Source organism: Taurulus bubalis (assembly GCF_910589615.1).
Source record: "Taurulus bubalis genome assembly, chromosome: 11".
Taxonomy (NCBI): domain Eukaryota; kingdom Metazoa; phylum Chordata; class Actinopteri; order Perciformes; family Cottidae; genus Taurulus; species Taurulus bubalis.
This window is the reverse complement of record NC_136599.1, coordinates 19,010,924-19,034,901: the sequence shown is the minus strand read 5'-3', so window position 1 is coordinate 19,034,901 and position 23,978 is coordinate 19,010,924. Positions and strand designations below refer to the sequence as shown.

The window sequence follows — 23,978 nt, the reverse complement described above, 5'->3', positions numbered from 1 at the left end:
TTGCAGGATAACGAAAGCTAAAAAATAAAGTGCTCTCTGCAAAGATTTAAGTATGCGGATATCTATTCTACCAGTTTTAATATATATTAAAATGCACTGTTACAAAGAAGGAATACAAACGAGCTGAGCACAGTTCTCTCAGGGCCTGTTATTGCACGCCAACTGTGATTCCCAGAGGAGGAAACTCTCGGGACATTTAGCGACTCAAGTTGTTCATCTCTGAAGGTGTGGGGGAGTTCCGCAGCATTGCATCTCAGCAAGCAGCCTAGACCCAGCTCATTAGGTTCATCAGTTTTTTCAATAGTCGGCACACTTGGCGGGGTTCACAGGTTCACTTTTGTTGACTGATTTCAAAACTATGTGGATGTGGACACACCTATACATGCCTCTCTTGTTAGCTGTATGAACACATTGTTTTCATTATTGTCAGTAGCCTATACGTAGCATTTGGTGACCTTGGCCCATTTCCGATGTCTCATGTCCAGGTTGGGTTAAAGGTCCTGATTAAAGGTCTAGTGTGTGCAAGTCAAGGAATGAGGACAAGTAACTCAAGTCTCCACTGCTTAAGACCTAAAAGCAGCTCAGTGTTAACTCACTAGGAACTCCAGAGACAAGGCGAAGGGGTCGTAGCACGCGGAAAGCTCGGAGGGCCTTGACATCAAAACCCCCAGGTTTGCCTCCAGACTGGCCGCCAGAATCAGCGTCTTTGGTAATCATCTCCAGAACCACACTGAACAGCCTGATGGAGAGGAGGGAGGGAGGGAAACGGGGAGGAGAGGGAGAGGAGAGCAGTGACAGAGAGGTCATGAAAACAGAGCAAAGCCAGAGACAGAGACATGTGTCCTGTCTCTGTGTGCATGCACCTATGTGTGCAAGTGTGTGTCCACATGCTTTATGTGGGCGTCCTTTTATGTCTGTGCATATTTACCTTACATTTTTCACACCCCATCACAGTTTACATTAAAGTTCTAGGCCAGGTGGTCCACTGATCACTCCTAACAAGGCCATGCGTGTGAATATGTGTACATACGTGTGTGTGTGTGTGTGTGTGTGTGTGTGTGTGCGTGTGTGTGTGTGTGTGTGCATGTTTCGAAACATTATTGCCATCTTCTTTCTGAATATGATGAGAATGAAAAGCTGGGGAGCCACGCAAATCACGGTCAGCTGAATGTTGAGTGAGGTGCGTGTGTAGTTAATATATGTTTGATTGAAAGTATACTGTAAATGAGGGACTGTATGAGCGACAACGTGCGTCGTTAAAGCTCAAGTGTCTGTAAGAAATCTGTGTCTTTGTGTGTGTTTGCACGTGTGCGTCATGCATGCGCTACTATGAGCTCACCCCACTATGACGATGACAAAGTCCAGCATGTTCCAGCCATTTCTGACGTAGGAGTTTTGGTGCATGACCAGACCGTAAGCAATAATCTTCAGAAATGTCTCTATCGTGAAAATGATCAGGAAGGCATATTCTACTGTTTCCTGCGTGGAGAGAGGGAGAAAAGAGAAGAAAGAGAACAGTTTAGTCTCCTAACTTTACCCAAACTTTGCCAAAGGAATTCACTGTGAGACAAAATAATGTGCATGGGGGTTTGCCGAAAGAGGAGACAATGAGGCGAAAAGGTATAAGACACAACAACAAAGACAATATTTCCCTGGTTATCACAACAGTTGGCATGGCAACTGGTTTCCTTTTTTTGTCAACGCAAACAGAAGAGTATCTTTGACTTGACTTTGATCAGATCCAAAGCCTCCTGCTGACTACAATTAGGTATCCAATAAAGAATGCTCTCCTGTTATGTATAATAATAATATAATAGTTTTAATGCGACTTCAATCCTGTTGCTAAAAGCTAAACTGAACGTAAAACTTAAGCATGGTGTGTAGTGGAGTGGCCATTTGTCCACTGCATAAAGTAGGCCTACCAAGGTGCATTCTGGTCCTATACCTGCCTACTCCTACATATAAACTACAAATAATTAACTAAACAAAAACCTAACACACACAAAACTATCCTAATACATCAACAATATAACCTAAATAACCAAACAACTAGAAAAATTAAAAAAATACTACTTGAGTAAAATAACTTAAAAGCCAATAAATAGCTCCTACACATGGTTTGTCACATTCAAGAAATCTTGCATGTGAGATTTGATTTGCACATCACCTCTCGAGGACATGCTGAACGGAATACTGAAGGAAATAAAAACATCTTTATAAATGTATTATAACATATTTATAGTCATGGTTTTGTTGCTGATGCTGAAAGGACACCAAACATGTGATTTTTATTCTAAAATGTATGTTGTTTCAGGGTCAAACCTCCACACAAAAACATCATTTTGTCAGCAAAGATAACATTGAGAACTCAAGGTTTTCATCCAGCACCCGCATCGTGAGACATGTCCAACACTTCTTATGGAGGAATGTGGGTGGAGGAGACCTGTATGAAATTATAGCCCTCGTGCCTCGCTCCACATTATGATGCAGTGACCCTCATCACAAACAGCACAGGAAGTGATGCATTTTACATCAGTAGTTTGCAATAAAACGAAGAACTGGGTGCTTAACATGACCAGTGATGATCACAACAAAACTCAAAAGATTTCTCAGTATTACAGCACTGTTTATTTAAAGCTTATCTCCGGGAAATAAAGCAATGACCACCGAAGCATAAAAAATGGAGGCAAAATAATATATTCCAGGGTCAAAAAAAAGAATATTCAAATTCTACAGTCATAGTGTATGTCCTGCTGCATCATCAGCATGTTTCCATGGTAACACTGTCTGGTAACGGAAACAGGTCCCTGAATTTGGACATATCCACATACATCTATTTATTGAGCTTCATTTCACTTTCTTTGTCTCTCACAGAAACACCTTTCACTCTCGTCCATAGCTCTCCCTTTCTCTCTGTCTCTCCCACACAAACTCCCTCTCTTTCTATCTGTGGATGTATCTCTCTCTCTCTCTCTCTCTCTCCCTCAATGCAAAAGGTTATTGAGTCGGCAGATTTAAGGAACATTAAGCAAAGTACTTCTCCCGTTGATTTTAAAGGACACAAACAGAGAAGATGCGCACAAAGACTCACACAGACACATTCATGCCCACTGAAAGACACTGACAACAACAGTAACACGCACACTCAGACCTCACACCCACCCAAGTGTGCAAGAGACCCGCAGTAGTACACACACTTCTGAAAGGCAGCAAGCCAACCAGACAGACAGTTTTCGCACAGGGAATATAAACGCTCCTGGCAATGGGGACTTAGCCACAGTTAGGATGTGTAATTAAACAGACCACAGCTACCTATATTTTTTGTTTATGCTCCATAACCGCATGTGCTGTATTATTCTATTTAAATGCTGACTATTTGTCATTGCATGCAGGTACATGTCAGGTACGGACTTTAGAATGTTTTTTTTTCTTCAATCAATTGAGCTGTGTTAGCCCTCACAATGTACATCAAGTGTGCAAACATTTCTAAACATGCGTGCGCCAAAGCTCTAGATGTCAATGTCGGTCCACAACTTTGGTCCACAGACTTTGTACAGACATTCATGGTCGCCAGAGGATGAATCATACTGACTTTGGTAATCCTCTGACTTTCTGTCTAGCAACACCATGAGGTGGAAATTGGTAGGCCTTTGCAAGTCATTAACCAAAAGTAGAGACCGTCGCACGATGGGATCACACCGGCCGCAACATCAAATCAGTGGGGATACCACTGCCTGGTTTCAGCAGGAGTGAAAAATGATCCTGATGCTTAGCAAAGGGACAAAAATATGCAAAATCACTGCTACATTCCTTTCATACTGCAGAAAAGGCACTGATGCTTCAACTGCCATGTAGATATTTATTTTTCTGCAATGGCCATGTCTTTGTCTGGCTCCTAACTGTTATCTGGTGTAAGCTGAGCGATGTGTCATAACAGTAGCTGGGTGATGACCAGTTAAGGTCAACAGGCACCACAACTCAGAGCTGTTTAACACTGATAAAGAAGAACACACAAATAAACAAACACACACACACCCACACACACACACCTCCTCAATCCAACATTCTCGCTCCATCCTACTGTTGTTTACGTAGGTCTTAAATGTCCGCTCCTTCGCTTAGTGAACAGCTGACAACCCGTGTGTGCTTGTGTGTGTGTGCTTGTGTTTGTGTGTGTGTGTGTGTGTGTGTGTGTGTGTGCATGTGTGTGTCTGTCTGTTCAGCCCTCTGCATTCAGGTTGTGACCTGCGGAGTGCAGCTGATAATCAACATGTTTGTGTCATAAGAAGGGAGATTACTGCAGGACAATGGAGACAACAAATAGAGCGGTCACATGATCTTACATACTGAATTAACACACACACACAAATACACCCACACAATGAAAACAATGCACAGTGAAGAGAAAGCAATTACATGAGCATCTAAAAAAACTGCCAGGTGTTCAAAAACTAAATCAATAGAGAAAAGCGAAGATATTTGAAAAGATTAATGTAATCATTCAGTTACACACTGTTTTCATGATCTGAATAAATAATGTATTGTAACACAAGTAATAGAGGCACTATACGACTATATATAATATATTGGATTTGCAACTGATTGTTGAATAGTTAGATCAAGTGATGTTTAATTGTAAGCATTCTTTTACATTTTAAGACATCCTTTGTGATGAAGTATTACATGAAAGTTAAAAAAAATCGGTAGACTAGACTGAGTTACATTTTACACACATTTACAATCAGTACACCCTGTCCTGCATGCCCTACTGTAGTACACTGTATTCCTGGGTTTTATAAAAAATAAAAAGCAAAATACTTTCGACAGTTTTACTTTCAACCACCTCACCAAAAATGAAGAAGAAAAGTGTGACACAATGAAGCATGGAGATAAAAAGCAGCAGACAGCAGTTTTCAGAGGGCAGGTGCATGTGTGTAATGCTGTTAATGAGAACAAAACACATCATATGCAAAGCTTTCCTGTGAAAGGGCTGGATTATGGCTTTACTGTGGAGCAGCTATGAATACCTGTAATTACTTAGTTAGCTCATTCTGCATTATTGAACTGTTTTAAGAACACTATAATTCAACATTATTATAATTAATTAATATAAATAGACTAACAATTATTGTTTGAGCAGGTAGACAAAAATACGAATAAACTAGTCTAGAGGAACCGCTCATATATTCTAAATTACACCATAATGCACTATATTTAAAAAATAATCTAATTCAGCAAACTAGGAGACCCATCAGAAACTCATTTTGCACTAAAACCCACAGTTTAGTGTTGTACTCATGTAACTCCAACCTCCTCCCCGCAGGATTTAAAAAGTAGACAGAAAATAAATAGTCTTTGCCCTCTGCCCTATTACATACCTCCTGATGGCTTTAATACACGTGGCATGATGTTACATAATAAATATTAAATCTCTTATTTCTCATATGGGTTCCTGGATAGTATGTGAGTGCAGGAGTGTTAGAGTAACATATCATGTGTGACATACTGTAGTTAGAGTGGGGTTGAGTGCTGACCAGGAGGTTTAAAGAGAAACACCGAAACCCTGTCAACCCTCTTCTCTAGACAACCGTTGTTCTGTTAGAACTGAGGTGGAGAATGAGAAATGCAATGGGAAAAGAGACTTGGAAATGCAAGTCCCAGTGCCCACACTGGTATGCTGAAGAGCTAGAAAGCTGCTTTTATTTGGTTTTGTTTCATGTAAACTGCTTCCCAAAAGGATCAACTGTTTTTGTTTCCTTTGTCCAAACCCTGTGAAGACCACGGCACTAGTGCATCACAGTAATCTCCTTCTGTGCTTGTTATACAGCTGTGATGGGGATAACGTTGCCATGGAAATCAGGTTTTTTTCATGTGTGGGCAGAGAATGAGACTTGAAGTTGGGATACTCAAGACAACGGCCTCTTCTATAGCACACATTGCCAGATAAATAGGAGCTTTCACTGATGCACTACACACTTTAAAAATAAGACTTTAGCAATCTATAAAAAACAGCAAGTGCCTTCAAATCTGAGCTGCACACATAAAAGGTGATTGACCAATGTTAAAGATCCTTTAAGCAGGTTTGATAAGGTCATACTTTGTATGATCTAAGTAGCTCGTTCTTCTTATGTGTGTTGGTGGAGATTTTAAATACCATTGCTCCATTGAGACCATATATAGACTTAAAATGAGCAAACGTGTGTTTGGGGGGTTTTACCTTGGATGTCAAGGTCTTTTCCTCACAGTTTTTGCATCACGATCGTCCAATTACTGCTCCATTCAGGATCCACCCACAATGCCCAAATTTGGATTTACTGGCTTCAGCAACTAGCATCATGCCATGGAGTGGTAATCCCAAAGAATAGGCCTAAAGGAAGACCCTTAAGAAAACTATGGAAATTTCCATGAGCACTACTGGACGTCCATGTTTTTCTATGGTTAATTGTGAAAGCAGGAGGATGGAGCGCATTTGTGCTCCTTTGCCTGTTTACCTTCCTTGGCTTTAAGATGTCTTTACTAACCGCAGCACAACACCGGCCCAGGCACACATTACGAAGCAGCTTAACTGATTTAAGGAGGAGCAGTGCTTCCTGTAATCTCCCAAATCTCCTCTTTTGGGAGCCGGACAAGAAATTTTGGCAGCTGTAGCCAAGAGAGCTCACGGTCGCTGTACAGAGGACAGACAAAATGTCCAGATGATGTTTTTGGATCGGCAGAGACTGTGGAGCATGTTTTCAGTCAACAACTGTAAAAGAAATAAAAAAATTAACTCTCTGCACAGAGTTGTGCCGTTAATATGCAGAGATTTAGGGTCAGCTTTATCCTCTCTATCCTCATGGCTTTATTGATCGACCTATTAGCCTGGCTCAACCACAAGCACCACTTTTGAGATTGAACTGGACAATAGACAATTGGTTTGAACTCTCCTGCACTCAGGCATCAACATGAACATCCCTACACCTGACTGGACAAATGCACAACTGGCTTAATGACTTAACTATTTTTCTTGGTTTTTACCATGGCTTTGAAAACTGCAACCAACTAAAGCACAGCGGGGCAAAGAGTGAAAGATAAGAGCAAAGGAGAAAAAGAAGACGTGAAGGGAAGGACGGAAGGATAGGAGAGTGTGAAGCTAAAAAAAGATTACGATATGGAAAGATGAAGACGAGACACAAAAAATAGGAAGTCTGAAATAGGGTATGATAGTCCATCAGCTCACTCATAATCTGGTTGGGAACCTAGAGGTGAACTCAAAAAGAAATTAAAAATATATAGACACAGATGGCTAAAAGAGGAAAAACACAGAATTCCTCCCCAGGCTTGTTGTGCATTTTTCTGTTTTTGTGGTGACTTTATTGTGCATCAGGCTGTGAAATGATAAGTAAAACTATGTTCTCCAGTAAGACAAACTGGTAGCAGCAATGGTGAGTTGGCTGTACTCTGCAAGCGCCACATTATGTTGTGTGAATCTTTGCAGTTATACCAACAAGTTCCTTTCTGCGCTAACCCACCACACATGACCACCTTATCTGAATGTGATTTTTATCTGATTCTGGATTTGTTTCTCTAAACTCTTGCATGGATACTACAGTACAGTTTTTTGCACACTACTGTGGCATTTAGAAAATATAAATAAACATAAATAGCCTCCACAACCTAAAGGTGCTGCTTCCGATTCTCCCCCTAGGGGGGAGACGCCCTTCTAGAGGCCTTAGTAAGGTCGCATTTGGATCTTACAGGTACTAATATACTACACACAAGGATCTACCATACTTTGTTAGATTCATATAAGCTTGTAGGGTTACAAATAGGTGTCTTTTATTGAAATCCGACTTTGTAAAGTGTACTTATTAACGATCTAGTAAAACGTTACGGCCGCCGCCCGGAAAGGACGCCGAGGTTACGGGGATTATGTAATTACATAAATTTAACAGTAAGTTTAATTTGTTCTTTTCACCTATAACTCTTCCCACAAGGTTTTACTGTATTTCAGTGATTTAAATGAAGTTAATCAACGTTGTGGTTCCGGAGATCCTTTAGGAAACGTCACTTGAGTTATTTTAGAATTTCCTTGTCCGATAATGGGCGCCACGGGGCTAACGGTTAAAAAAAAATGTAGGTGCCCTGCGTCTTAGAAACACACACACTTTAACGTCTTAAAAAGGTTTATTTGTCTCTCAGCAGTGTTTGTGTTGCGATGAAGAGCAGCTGATGAGTGCTGAACCCGCAATATGAATTATGCAGACTGATTTCCTGTATTTCACAATTATACAAGATTTGTTTGTGACCACAAACTGCAAATCAATACAGAGTATCATATCATCAATAAACCAGAATCAATCTGCCCTACATTTGACTTTATTATGCGCATTCTAATGACTTGTTATTGGAGCCATTGGACATTTTGAGTTGAACAGCCAGCACATGTGTTCCTCTTATGAACAAAGACTGGTTAAAACTAACAAAACTACTTGAACCAAAAACAATGTCACCGTAACTAAATTGTGAAAAACTTTTAAGTTAGTTTATTATGTATTATTTGACTATATGTGGCACAAAAGCAGTTTAGATACTTAATATTGGTTAAGGGGTGAATGGCTGGTTCACCCTACACATTGAAATGGAAAAAATCCTATTAGTTCATTGGTCCATACACTACCTCTGTAGTAAAAACATTAAAATCGGACTTTTATCACATTAAAAGTTTTCATGTCACTGTATGTTCTCCCAATAAAATGGCTGACTAAACCAAAGTACTAAACCAAAAAAAAACATGCACAAATACATATGCAAACAGTAATAATTCAAGATGCAGGGAACAGCTGGGCAGTCTTATGTCATGGATGAACTGAAGCGCCCACTTCAGGCAATGAAATGTACTTGGAGTATCCAGAGTGCATAATAATAATTTAAACATTCTACAAGAGGGGGAGAGAGAGAGAGAGAGAGAGAGAGAGAGAGAGAGAGAGAGAGAGAGAGAGAGAGAGAGACATTCTGCAGCTGGCTGAGGTGACTGTATTCCCCCTCTCTGTATATTCTGGTGTGTGTGTGTGTGTGTGTGTGTGTGTGTGTGTGTGTGTGTGTGTGTGTGTGTGTGTGTGTGTGTGCTTAAATTGATCAGTGGGAAGAGCTGGGAGCTTCACATACACACAAACACACACAGCAGATGCAGGGTCACGCGATGTCACTACCCATTGATGATAACACAAGCTGACATAACACTCAATGCCATGTGGCTCAGTGTGTGTGTGTGTGTGTGTGTGTGTGTGTGTGTGTGTGTGGGTGTGTGCTCAGTATCATCCACCCCACCCAACAGGTACTGTGGCATCCCATAATGCTGTTTGTGAACAAGAGCTGTGATGATGTCAGCCTGAGTCACATGACGTAAACAGGAAGTTGATCTTTCAGAACATGTTTTTAAACAATACTATTGATATTCATCCACATTGATCAGCAAACAAGTTGCATTAAATATGATTAGAAACCTCATGAACAAAATTCCAAATTCTCCCATTTGTTTGGTAATGTTCAATTTGTACTCTTATTCTCATGCATTTTGAACTAGTGGCAATAGTGACAGTAAACTGTGTTCATTTATCTTTCATAAAATATCTTATACAATTAACTAGATGATGGGATACACATGTACTGTATTTTTGCCATTAAGCCTATATGCTGAATCTTAACAATTAATCCAAATGATGAAAGCAAAACATGTCATATTTTGTATTGACTTGATAAATCAAGGTTTCCTTCAGCTCCTTATTGTGGAGAGAGAGCTCCTTCGCTGAATCAGCATCCTCCTCTGCTGATGTCAGGAGACATTTGTACCCTTTTTTTTAAAGTTAGCATCTGTGTGGTAAAAGTAAAGCTGAGGCTGATGGGAATGCAATACCGGTATTCATAAAGAATATCTACGACATTTCACAGCAATCCATAATATATATATATATATATATATATATATATATATATATATATATATATATATATATATATATTTCAGACTAATATTGCCATCCATTGAGCGTGGACAATACACACACAATAGTTCACAGCCACTGACGGATCAGACTTCCTATATTCACATCATGGTGATAATCACAGCTCCATTGGGTAAAATGAGGAAAAGTCAACGAGGTTGACTTAATGTGTCCTAATCACCTGCAGGTGTGTGAGCAATAACACAGGAGCAAAGAATCAAGAGCTGAGCTGTGGTCTGAAGTCTGATATTTGCAAGCTCGGCTTGTATTTTCACCTCGATGCGTTCGAGTTGTTGTGATGACAGGGCCTCAGCTCTGCCTCTCGGCCGGTTTCTGTATCTGCCCACCAACTTTCTCAGAGAAACCCAAAGTGTTATGAATATATTTCTGTGGATGTCGGTGTATGCTCGTACGAGAGCGTGTCAGTGTGATTCTGTCAGTGTGCTCGTATCTGTGAGGCCATGTGCATGTGAACGAGTGCATGTAGGTGAATCAGCCAGGCGACCAGAGACAGGCTAATCAGCTCCTATTAGCCTGTGTTCCCATTGGTCTTAATAAGATTAATGAAGGCCAGAGAGGCTGAGGATATTCATGCTGATTGCTCCAGAACACGACCACAGGCTGAACAATAGAGTCACCAGCATCTCCTCCATCACTCCTTGTTCTTACATCTACTGCATCTGTCTTGTACGAGGCTGTCGTGTCAGGAAGTGATGCAAAATCCATTTTATACATGTACCTGTTGTATGTGTTGTTGTAATATATTCTAAACTTATTTAAATATGCTCAATTTCCAAGAATAAAAATTATCATCACACACACACACACACACACACACACACACACACACACACACACACACACACACACAGTCATAGAGTACATCCTGGGCTGTTAACAGAGGAATCAGGTCTCCTTTACTCGACTGTCCATCTCTCGCTCTCTGCGCATATTCATGAGAAAAACTGACGTGGTTATATGGATGAGAGGTTATTTATCTTCACCTCTCCCGTTGCTGCAGGCTAGAGCTGCACATGATGCATACATTTGAAGATTTGAAGATTGGAAGTCATTTTCAAACAAAAACATTTTTGGGGTAGAATACAGTATGTGAAAAATGACAAAACTCTAAATGATCACATGAAATCCTGAAAAAAGTGAATCCTGGTTTTCATATCGGTTGTTAACGTGGTCAGCTCCATAAACAGAAGCTGACCTCTCACTTTCAGAATGTACAGGATTTACAGCATGCAAGAAATTAGAAAACACTGGGAATCATCTGTCTTCCCATTAGGCCTAGACTGCTGGGGGACATCTTAGGATACACTGAGCTCCTCTTCTCCTGTTCTCTTCTTCTTTCGCTCCTCTTCTCCTCTTCTTTCTCTCCTTCTGGATAAATTATTGTCTCTTCAATGCACATTACTAAACTCTACTTTTTTTTCCGGGAGTCTCTGTGCTTCCTCGCCTCAAGTTTCCAGGGATCGTAGCTGCTGGAACCGGTCCTGCCTCCTGCCTCTTATACCTCCTACCTCCTGCCATGGCGGCCCTACTTGTGATGTTGGGCTATATAAAATAAACTGAATTGAATTGAATTGGCTGCTACCTGTATTGTTTTACTAAAGCGCCTGAGAAAAAGTTTCCAAAGCTGTAAACTGCATAACGTTGGAGTCCATTTGGGTTGATTTTGAATCCACACGTATCCTGTTTCCACTTCCTACCTGCTACCTACCACTTGTTACCTGCTACCTACCACTTGTTACCTGCTACCTACCACTTGGTACCTGCTACCTACCTGAAAAAAGGAGGACTGTTAATAAACATACTTTGTCCTGAAGCACTCATATAACAAGGGAAGAGAAACACCGAGACTTGATTTATATTGTCAGCTTCCCACTTCTCTTCAGCATGTCTCCCCCCCCCCCCCCCCTCTCTCTCTTCATATCCCTCTCATCTTCGGATGTAGAGTCCTGTCCAATGATATCATGTTGGATGTAGATGGCATAATATATCAGCACAGAGGAGAACACTGTAATTGCTAAGTGCTAATTATTAACCCGATAAGTCTTTTACAACCAAAAGTCAGAGAAGCAAGCGGCATGAAAAGTTCAACCTAAAGAGAAATGTGGTCAAAGAAAGGTGACAGGCGTATTGACAGAAATAAACTTATTACTGACCAAAGACAGGCCACTTCAAAATTGAAGTAGCCTTTTTGTTTACAGTACAATCTGGTTGTTTGCTGCTGGGAAAAGAGTGTTCCTTATTAAAGGAAGTTGTAAAATACCCATTTTATCTATTGCAGATTGTGACATCCCACCTAAATTAGACACTGTTGTTTTGAAAAAAACAAGGCGGACATACGCTGTAGCAATGGTGCCTTTATGCAAGGACCTCACAAGGAATGAGATTAAAACATATTTAATTTAACAATATTTGCTGTATAATTAAATGATGATGCTTAACATTTGGTTAATTTGATATTAATGAATTACTTGTGACCCGATAGTGCAGCCTATTTTTATATGTATCTTATCTATATCTTAAAGGCGTGTGGTTTCACCCCATTATTAAACGTTACAATTACATTTTCACTTTTTATACCGGTCCTTTGCTGATGTTTGCAGGTTATTAATTAAAAATACTGATCTTCTCATTTTGCCACTATGGCTCTTGACTTGACTTTTTATTGACGTATTTTCTTATATTGGGAAATGTCTTATTCTGTTTACTGATTAGGATGTGATCCCACAAATGATGTGCAAAGCTGTCAGATGCAACTCTGTTGTTGTGGCAGAGCACTACAGTCCTGATATGTTTCTTAATAGGACTCCTTTGACTGCGTTATCATCATGCACATACTAACTGCTATAACGATGATCATCGTCCAGCACTGATCTTTTCTATCTCTTCTAGCTCTGTGGCAGCATCAGTCCAGACAGTGTTATTGATGGTTCGGCCTCTGTGCCTTCCTGTTCTCTCTACTGGTTTTCCAATCATGACCATATAGGTAGTGTCTATTTTTAGTTGTGGATATTCATAATCCAGATGTCAAAACAGTGAGCATGGCCAAAGCAGCCAACGTCGTTACTGGCTGACCACCAAGAGCTACTTACTAATCCAGAGTTGGTATTAAGACTTTATGGCCTCGCTATAGAAAGTAAACAGTCATGTGTAGCGTGACATGTCTTCATCAGTCCGTAAGTAAGTGATGACACACACACACACACACACACACATTACTGCTGCTGATCAGAGAGAAAGAAGAAAGTTCATCTCCTCTCTTTTTTTACTTCTCCCTTTTATTTATTCATCCCTCCTCTGCTGCTCTAGTTCACCTATCCTTCTCTTCTCCTCTTTAAGTCTTCCCTCTCTTGTCCTGTCCTTGTTCTCCTCTCTCATCTGTTCGTCACCTACGATCTTAACCTTTCCACTTCTCCCTCCTTATGTCATCCTCTTGTTTTCTTCCCCTTATTATCTCCTTGCACTCCTCTGCCCTCTCTTGTGCTCTCTGCTCTTTTCTCCAATTCTTGTCCCACTCTTTCTCCTCTCTACCTTTTCTCTCTCCTGTTGAGAGCCTTCTCGTCCGATACTCCACAAGTCTCTATGGTCACAGTTGTCACGGCAGCAGGCTGGGCTGTATGTAAAATGAGGTGAGGGAGCAGCACGATGAATATGAACACCGAGCGGTAAGATGCACATGCGGGACATGGACGGCAACTTTAGCACGAGTATCCTCACAACACACATTTGCTTTCTCACAAAATAGTATTTCATTTCAGAGTTAAAAGGTGAGGCATTTTTTGTAATCACCGGTCATGATAAATAACTGTTAGCTTAAGCAATATGCAAGATAGCCTGTTGTTTCTTTTTCCCTCCGAGCCAAAGTCCTGTTATTTCATCCCTATTTTTATTTATACACTATAAATACATTCAAGTGTTTTATTTCACATGGCTACAACTGGAGGTGTTATGCTCTTGTATAAATGTAATTCCCTTTTATACATTAAAGAGTTACTTTCAGCGTTACTTTCATCCCCTTTAAACACAGGACTATTCCTAACATGACAAATCCTGTGGGAATCTTTCCTCAGAGGACACTTATCGTCGACCTGAACAAGTTTAAACAATGAACAGCAGCGCTCACATGCTGCCAACAGTAGAGGACCTGTTGGACCCGGGAATCTGGGAATTAAATGGTTGTCCCTCTAATCTTTATATTACAACATAAAGGAGCAGTTACATCCCAATGATCCTGGTAACCATACATAAATAAATAAGGATTTTTATAATCTGAATACTCCTCCAATGAATCGCCACCTTAACGTGGTGGAGGAGTTTGAGTGGCTCAGTGATCCTGGGAGCTATGTTGTCCGGGGCGTCAGCCCCTAGTAGGGTCTCCCAAGGCAAACAGGTCTCGGGGGAGAGCCCAGACTAAGAGCGGTTCAAAAAACCCTGATGAATAGCAGCCCACGGTCTGAAGTTACCTCGCCCGGACAAGGGAAACCGGGGCACCCTCCCGGAGCCAGACCCAGGAGGGGAGCTCGTCGGCGAGCGTCTGGTGGCCGGGCTTTCGCCCATGGGGCCCGGTCGGGCTCAGCCCGAAGAAACAACATGGACCAGCAGTCACCCCGTGGACCCACCACCCGCGGGGAGAATTATCGGGGTCGGGTGCTATGCAGACCGGGCGGCGGGCCAGGCAGGAGACCTGGGCGAGTCGATCGCCGGCAGCATAGACTAGCTCTAGGGACGTGGAACGTCACCTCGCTAGCGGGGAAAGAGCCGGAGCTGGTGCAGGAGGTGGAGCGGTACCAGCTAGATTTAGTTAGGCTCACCTCCACGCACAGCATGGGCTCTGGAACCAAGCTCCTGGAGAAGGGTTGGACTTTGTCCTTTTCTGGAGTTGCCCAGGGTGAGAGGCGCCGGGCGGGAGTGGGGATACTCACCAGTCCCCGGCTGACCGCCGCTATGTTGGAGTTTTCCCCGGAGAACGAGAGGGTCGCCTCCCTGCGCCTACGGGTTGCAGGGAGTAAAGCTCTGACTGTTGTTTGTGCTTATGCACCGAACAGCAGTTCAGAGTATCCGGCCTTCTTGGAGTCGGTGGGAGGGGTCCTGGAAAGGGCGCCGCCTGCCGACTCCATAGTTCTCCTGGGAGACTTCAACACTCACGTGGGCAATGACAGAGAAACCTGGCGGGGCGTGATTGGGAGGAACGGCTTGCCCGATCTGAACCCGAATGGTGTTTTGTTGTTGGACTTCTGTGCTAGCCACAGTTTGTCCATAACGAACACTATGTTCGAGCATAAGGTGGCTCATAAGTGTACCTGGTACCAGAACACCTTAGGCCGGAGATCAATGATCGACTTTGTAGTCGTATCATCTGATCTGCGGCCGTATGTCTTGGACACTCGGGTGAAGAGAGGAGCAGAGCTGTCAACTGATCACCACCTGGTGGTGAGTTGGATCAGATGGCGGGGGAGTCGGCTAGAAAGACCTGGCAAGCCCAAACGTGTAGTAAGGGTGAACTGGGAACGTCTGGCGGAGGATCCTGTCCAGGAGGTCTTCAACTCCCACCTCCGGAAGAACTTCTCACAAATCCCGAGGGAGGCTGGGGACATGGAACCCGAGTGGACCATGTTCAAAGCCTCTATTGTGGACGCGGCTGCTCGGAGCTGTGGCCGGAAGGTCATCGGTGCCTGTCGTGGCGGCAACCCGAGAACCCGGTGGTGGACACCGGGGGTGAGGGAAGCCGTCAAACTGAAGAAGGAGGCCTTTCGGGCCTGGCTGGTCCAGGGGTCTCCTGAAGCAGCTGACGGGTACCGGCAGGCCAGAAGGGCTGCAGCTGCGATGGTTGCGGATGCTAAAACTCGGGCATGGGAGGAGTTCGGGGAGGCCATGGAGAAGGACTTTCGGTTGGCCTCAAGGAAGTTCTGGCAAACCATCCGACGGCTCAGGAAGGGAAAGCAGGGGCTACCCCAGGCTGTTCTCAGCAGGGGGGGGGGAACTGCTGACCCGGACTGGGGACATCGTCAGGCGGTGGAAAGAGCACTTTGAGGAACTCCTAAACCCGGCCAACATGTCCCCCGGAGAGGGGGCAGCGCCGGAAGACTTTGGGGTGGTTTCTCCCATATCCCTGGCAGAGGTTGCTAAGGTAGTCAAAAAGCTCCTTGGTGGCAAGGCGCCAGGGGTGGACGAGATCCGCCCTGAGATGCTGAAAGCGCTGGACATTGTTGGGCTGTCTTGGTTGACACGCCTTTTCAGTGTCGCATGGGGGTCGGGAACAGTGCCCATGGACTGGCAGACCGGGGTGGTGGTTCCCATCTTCAAGAAGGGGGACCGGAGAGTGTGCTCAAACTATCGTGGCATCACACTGCTCAGCCTCCCGGGAAAAGCTTATGCCAGGGTGCTGGAAAGGAGGCTCCGACCGCTTGTCGAACCTCAGATTCAAGACGAGCAGTGCGGATTCCGTCCCGGTCGTGGAACAGTGGACCAGCTCTTTACCCTTGCAAGACTACTGGAGGGGTCCTGGGAGTTTGCCCAACCAGTCTACATGTGCTTTGTGGACTTGGAGAAGGCTTTCGACCGGGTCCCTCGGGGGTTTTTGTGGGGGGTGCTGCGGGAGTATGGGGTGCCGGACCCGTTGGCACGGGCTATCCGGTCTCTGTACGCCTACAGTAGGAGCTGTGTCCGTATCCTCGGTAGTAAGTCAGACACGTTCCCGGTGGGTGTTGGCCTCCGCCAGGGCTGCCCTTTATCACCGGTCCTGTTCGTGACCTTCATGGACAGGATATCTAGGCGCAGCCAGGGGGCGGAGAGGATCCGGTTCGGGAGTCTCGGGATCGCCTCTCTGCTGTTCGCGGATGATGTGGTCCTGTTTGCCTCCTCGGACTGTGAACTCCAGCATTCACTGGGGCGTTTTGCAGCCGAGTGTGAAGCGGCAGGGATGAGAGTTAGCGCCTCCAAATCTGAGGCCATGGTGCTCTGCCGGAAACCGGTGGATTGCTCCCTCCAGGTGGGGACAAACTGCCTACCCCAAGCGAAGGAGTTCAAGTATCTCGGGGTCTTGTTCACGAGTGAGGGTAAGGTGGAGCGGGAGATCGACAGACGGATTGCTGCGGCTGCAGCAGTAAAACAGGCGCTGTACCGGTCCGTCCTGGTGAAGAGGGAGCTGAGCCGGAAGGCAAAGCTCTCCATTTACTGGTCGGTCTGCGTTCCAACCCTCACCTATGGTCACGAACTCGGGCATCTAGTCAGGATGCCTCCTGGACGCCTCCCATTAGAGGTTTTCCAGGCACGCCCAACTGGTAGGAGACCCCGGGGAAGACCGAGGACACGCTGGAGGGATTATATCTCCCGGCTGGCCTTGGAACGCCTCGGGATCCCCCAGAATGAGCTGGAAAGTGTTGCGGGTGAGAGGGAAGCCTGGGTCGGCCTGCTGAACCTGCTGCCACCGCGACCCGACCCCGGATAAGCGGCTGATAATGGATGGATGGATGGATGGATGGATGGATAATCTGAACAACATCCATATAACATCATGTTGCAACTTGTTGGTGACTAAACAATAAAAGCCTTTCGAACATAAAGGTATGGCGTAAAACTAAACCCCAAGCAGCAGCAACTCAGATGTTATACAAGAGCCACAACATTACAAAAGGATGATCATGGCGAGTCTTTCTCTGTAGTTGCCTGCATGACCACACAGGTTGAGCCCTGCAGGTAACGGACGTAGAGATGGACTGAAGGACGAAAACGGTCCTACTGGAGGTCAAGGGTCGGCCTATAGTGGTATAATGGGTCTGCAATATTTTAGGGCCAAGTTGATGTTGCAGTGAAAATATAAATGCCACAGCTGAGAATACAGTAATAATGATAGAGGAGATACTCTTTCATTTGAAAGGACAGCGATTTCAAATGTCAAAATATATTAAAAGTAATTTAATTATAAATATATATGTAAAGTCAATTTTGAATACAGTTGTATTTGCACTGTCGGCTCTGTGAAGAATCTGCAGGCCAGCTGTACTTTGATAGAACAGTAAAATATTTTCCATTTTAATTCATATTTCAAATGCAAATAGTTTCAGTTTCACTTTGAATATTAGTTCTTGAGTTGCAGAGCCAAACATCCTGCTGTCAAGAAGAAAACTGTTGCAAGCGACAGAGAGACTGCTTTGCTGTAACAGATAAGCTCCTCATCATCATTTCCTGGTCATTCAATCTACTGCCACTTCCATTATTCATTTTGAACAGTTTGAATAATATACATTCATCATTTGAAACAAAGAACTGTAACAAAAATGTCCGCTGGTGCCACACAAATTACATTTTCAAAGGATGATTAATGACAAAAATAATGACGATGATTAATTCTGAATATAAAAAACAATACACTTTCGACTTATTGAATGATGAAAAGTTATGAAAACAGATATCTAGATTTTTTTTACTTCATTCAATATTTGATGCTATTTCTAAACAACTGGAGAAATCAGACTTATAACTATTACTATATTATAAAAATGTGTTTTCATTTTCCTTGTTCACATCAAACACAACAGCTGGCCTTGTCCGTCAAAGACAGGTTCATGTGGAGTGCGGTAACCTTCACTAACCTGAGCCTCACTTTGTGCTTGAACATGTAATAAGCAAATATAATTGGCTCTTTGCAACTAGCCTTTTATTGAAATTCAATCAATGAGCTTCTCACCAGACAGCGATTTGGGTTAAGTCCAGCAGAATGCTGTGTTTTGAGTCCTTCAGTCTGGGGCACAAGGCTTAACACTGCATTCATTAAGGGTGCTCTGTGTCTAATGTCTGAACAAAATGTGGTTTTGGAATGTGTGTGTGTGTGTGTGTGTGTGTGTGTGTGTGTGTGTGTGTGTGTGTGTGTGTGTGCGCGCGTGTGTGTGTGTGTGTGTGTGTGTGTGAGAGAGAGAGAGAGAGAGAGAGACAGAGCGTAACTGAGAGAAAGAGTGAGAGTGTGTATATGTGTGTGTGCAAGTGTGTGTTTATGTGTTTGTGTTCCACATTCCCTGCAGTGTTTGTGGTCCCTGGGCCTTTGGGTGCTAAGCAGTCTGTCCAACAGGCTTCCTTACATCTGGGCATCTGTCACCCGGCGGCCTAAAAACCTTTAAAGCCCCTGGGCTCCATTTAAAACACACAAACACTTGCATAACGCTCAGACACACCCACGCGTTCGTTTCCTGGTTTATATATATATTTTTTTTTTTAAGTAATACCATTTTTTACCATTTTTGGTCAAACGTCAGAAATGCATTTTCTGAGGCGCATTTGGCTCTCAACCACTGAAACAAATATATAATTCCTCTTCAATGAGAGTTTGAATTTAGCAGACTATATATTTGTGAGCATGGTTTCTGTCATTATACAGAAATTATATATTTAATACATGATAATGATGAAGAGGAGGGACAGCTCAGAGAAGGAAGGACATGACTCACAATAAATGGGACTGCACTCTCTTACAGCTGTATGATCACAGATGTCCCGAGGCAAATTTAACGGTGACACATATACACGCAGATATAAACAAAACTAACAACTGCGCAAAGATCACACAAAAATTATATATTTGTTTTCATGTGTTAGCCTGAAACTATGATACAGTTTTATTAATGATATATAAATAGACTTTTTGCACAGCGGGCCTTTTGACACGTTTCTTACAAAACAATTCAACAAAAATTATTCAAATTCATAGAATGTGGGAATTATTTACTGTTTTCTCATTTGTTATTGGTCCTACACACTTCAGGACTAACACACACACACACACACACACACACACACACACACACACACACACACACACACACACACACACACCCATACACACACACACACACACACACACACACACTCACACACACACAGATCTGACAGTGGAAAGTGAGTGAGCTTCAACAGACTGTAAACCAACAGGGTAAATGAAGCTTTAAGAATATTAACAGTGGTGTTCTTCACACTGTCCCACCCACTCTCCATCCCTTTATCTATCCATCCCTTTATCTCTTCATCCCTTTATCTCTCCATCCATCCATCCATCCTGCCATCAGTGCGTCAACACTGCAGGTTTCTGCCAATCTGGCAAATCAAGGCGTGAGCTCAACCTTCCAAAGTCTCCGACAGATAAGCTTAGATTTATAGAAATATCATCAAGTGTTGAGTTTTTGTGCGTATACGATCCCATCTTTATCCACTCAAATCCCCTAGTGTCATTTTAATTCAGTGAAATCTTTATGAACTAATTTTAGGACTTGTTCTATTTGTGTTGAAGGCGAGTGTGTGGGCAGCATTGACGCTTGTTATCTGATCACAGTGTGGAAAAAGCAGCCTGCTGTTCCATTCTCTTCACTTTATGGGAACAAGTAATGGAACACCAAGTGCTATTGGGTGTTCATAGAAAAACAATGTGAGGACCTGATTAAAAGGTTTATCAGCCGGTGAGTTCTCTCATTCTGACTTTGGCCTGCGCTGGATGGACAATAAGATGTTTAAGAAAAGGCCTCTCTCTCAGTGTATGTTGTGTTACACCAAAAATGTAATTGTGTCAACTTTTTACATGACATAGTATTTCATTTGATTTCTATTATACAGGCTTCATAGACTTATATTAACACAAGTGTGTCTATGTAAACTGCATTACATTATATGCAGTACTTTATTATGTCATTGTCATGTATATTTTGCTTTATACCTATATACTAAATAGTTCAAACAATATGCCTGCTCGAGTTGCACGACTGGACTTTGCACATTTCACTTGTGAAGTAAATTATTGTATTTTATATATAGTCTATTTTGATATCACCTCTCTATTTTCATGACTCTCTTATTGCATTTTGAGTTATTGCATTATTTAATTAAATGTGAAAATGTGTGAAAACCTCCAACAGTAACAGATTATTTCCACGTGGCAATTCTAATCTTTTATGGGTTGAGGAAGCTCATGAAAATTCTCTCAAAGGCTTTTTGATCTTTCTTACCCCCAAAAGTTGAAGGTGTGACAAATATAATGTCTACTGACTGTTAAAAGTCCTGACAGAGGTTGTAAAAATGTTGCAATCTTCATGACAATCTGAACAAGAGGCAACAGGCAGTGACTTGATCAGAAGGAAAAGCATCTTTACACACCACCGTGTGATTTCCTCTCCTGACTGTCACCACCAACTGACCCACACAGCATTGGACCAACATGGACGAATATGTATATATATATATAACAACCCGCACTGGGAGGGGAACGCAATAATCGTCTTTGAATCATTCGCTGAAACACTGACCACAAGATGTGCTGGGAATTTATTTATTGATTTTAATACCTTTATAACAGGAATGGCGAGACGTGTTTATTTTTATGAGTTCTGTGATTCACAGGCGAGACTCGGCTGTCTTCACTGAAACCCAGAACAATCTTTTATTAAAAAACAATCTCAGTATTCAAACACAGCATCCATGTTTTCCTGTGGCTGGCTGTTAATGAGAGGGCTTCACCTCACATACTGCACGCTCACATCAAGACACCTATCCCTCCTCACACCCACACGCATACATTATACACATGAATATGGAGTCACGCAGACAGACTGAAGACAGAAATGATTACGAAATGAAACGAGTTGGAGGTCAATGCACGTGTTTATTGTATGTTTGACTGTGTATGTTTGTGTCAAAATACTGCCCTAAAGGCTGACATCTTGCTAGGTCAACAACCAGCCACACGCTGCTGTCGCCCGATCACCAATACAATTAATTGACCTCTTTCTTTCTCTCTCTCTCTCTCTATCTCTCTCTCTCTCTCTCTCTCCCTCTTTCTCTTTCGTTTTAGATGCTTTAGGATGACAGCTGATACCCGGTGCTGTTCAAAATATTACTGAAATCAGCATCACAATCAAATATTTCTTCCAATATGTGTCACATTGTGGCGAACATCAGCAGAACCACATAAAATATTAAAACAGTTGTTTTGTAAAAATGTGTTATATATGATTTCACTGAAAGTCCCTTCCTCTTTAAACCTGTAATCCCTGACTGAGAGGGGAAATGAGGCAACATGGCATTCTGTTCCAGAATCACACACAAACATAAAAACACACAACATACATGATTGCGACACATGCACAGATACACAAGTGTGTGCAGACTGTGTGGAAGCTCTAGATAAAAACACAAATAGGCATATGTTTAAATTCACACACGCTCATTTACACACACAAACACACAGCAGTTTGTACATATGCATCATCCTCTGAGGTCACAAACATATAGTCTGTGCTTTGACTGGCTGCTACACAACATATGTGTACACACACACACTGTTGAGTTAATTATTATTATTTAGTCGAATTATGTTACTTTGCCATGTGGTCTGGCTGGCTGACCAGAATGCCCTGAGAGGTCAGTACAAGATGGCCAAAGTGGTCAGTGTCAACACTAATAGGGAAGACATCGTAAGGGATGTCCAAGTGAGAACCTTTCCCAGCTACCCCATCTCGGTCACAAATCCAAACAAAGGGGAGAAAACAAAAACAAACAAGGAAGGAACCAAGAGGCTCTTAACAAAAATCCCTGCAACAATTCTGCATAGGGATGTCAGACGCCTAGTCATCCTATTACCCATTGAAGAACAACCAGAGAATTGAAAGACTGGCATGACCTCCCTGGGTTTAAAAAACCAGGAGCTCAAGTGGGAGGTGTTGAGTTAATTATTATTATTTAGTCGAATTATGTTACTTTGCCAGAAGAAAAAGAAAAGGAAAAAGAGAAAAGACTGCAAGTCCCAGAATGCACCGCCAGTAGGCCAGTGCAGGCTGCTGATCGCCCAATTGAAAACACCTGCAAAGGGAAGCTCTCAGAGCAAACATTTTCAGCTGAGACAGAGGAGCAGGATTCGTCAGCAGGTCCGGATCGTGAGCCGGAGTCTGGGACGTCATCGGTGTGCGACGAATCAAGTTTGTGGAAAATCGGTGGACTTCGAGAGGAGAGCAGAGTTTTGTGGTTCAGCAGCAACTGTACCGTGAATGCAGATAATATGGGTGACAGTTCAGATGGCGAGAGAGATGGAATGCAATGGCAAGAAGCTAACAGAAAGAGGAGAGATTGGAGCGATAGTTCTGGTCACTCCGGAAATGAGTTCGGCAAGGGGAGTAAAAAAGCGAAGGCTAATGGAGCAAGTGTGAGGAAAGAGGATGAAACAGCGGAATGGAAAGTGGGAGTTGCGTTCAAAAATGAAGGGGCTCACTATCATCCGTTAAAACTGACCAAAGCTATTGAAAAGGAAATAGGGAAGATTAAGTTTGCCAAGTTTTTAAGCAACAGGCAACTGTTGGTCTTTGCTACAGATCAAAGGCAAAGGGAGAAGATCCTCAAAGCGGAATCATTGAACGGAGAAAGGATCAGCAGTCATATTCCAGGGAGTGCTGCTAAACTGAGGGGTGTTATTCAGGATGTGCCACTGTCAATAGATGAGATTATCCAGGAAGTGAAAGGAGGAAAGGTAGTGAAAGCTTCTAGACTGCAAATAAATCGAGATGGTAAGAAAACTGATAGCCTATCAGTGCTGATGGAGTTTGAAAAGGTCCTAGCCAAGAAAATAAGAATAGGATATATGAGCTATGATGTTAGAGAGTTTATTCCAGCTCCCTTAAGATGCTTCAAGTGCCAAAGAATGGGACATACGGCAGGGCAATGTAAGGGGAAGCAGAGATGTGCAAGATGTGGAGGCGAGCATGAATACGGAAAATGTGGCCAAAATGTAAAAATTAAATGCTGTAACTGTGGAGGTGAACACAGTGCTGCTTTTGGAGGATGCCCAATTCAAATGCAAGCAAAGGAAGTGCAGAAATATAAAATACTCAATCAGGTGTCCTATGCGGAAGCAGTTAAAAAGGTGAAGGAAAATGGAAAAGTTACACCCAGGGAAACAATCATGAAGGAAGCGGGAAAAAGACAACCCCTTGTGGACCTTCCCCCTGCTCC

At 42.9% G+C, this 23,978-nt stretch overlaps 1 protein-coding gene across 1 annotated transcript in view; it reads right to left on the bottom strand.

Annotated features, from left to right (window-relative positions):
- The window catches only part of cacna1db (calcium channel, voltage-dependent, L type, alpha 1D subunit, b), a gene marked incomplete at both ends in the record, with an annotated part of 76,073 nt that overhangs the window by 35,288 nt on the left and 16,807 nt on the right, over positions 1-23,978 (bottom strand). The window contains 2 exons of the mRNA XM_079225919.1: positions 597-739; positions 1,340-1,479. Coding sequence (XP_079082045.1) covers positions 597-739; positions 1,340-1,479 — 283 coding nt within the window. The remainder of the gene's footprint in view (positions 1-596; positions 740-1,339; positions 1,480-23,978) is intronic.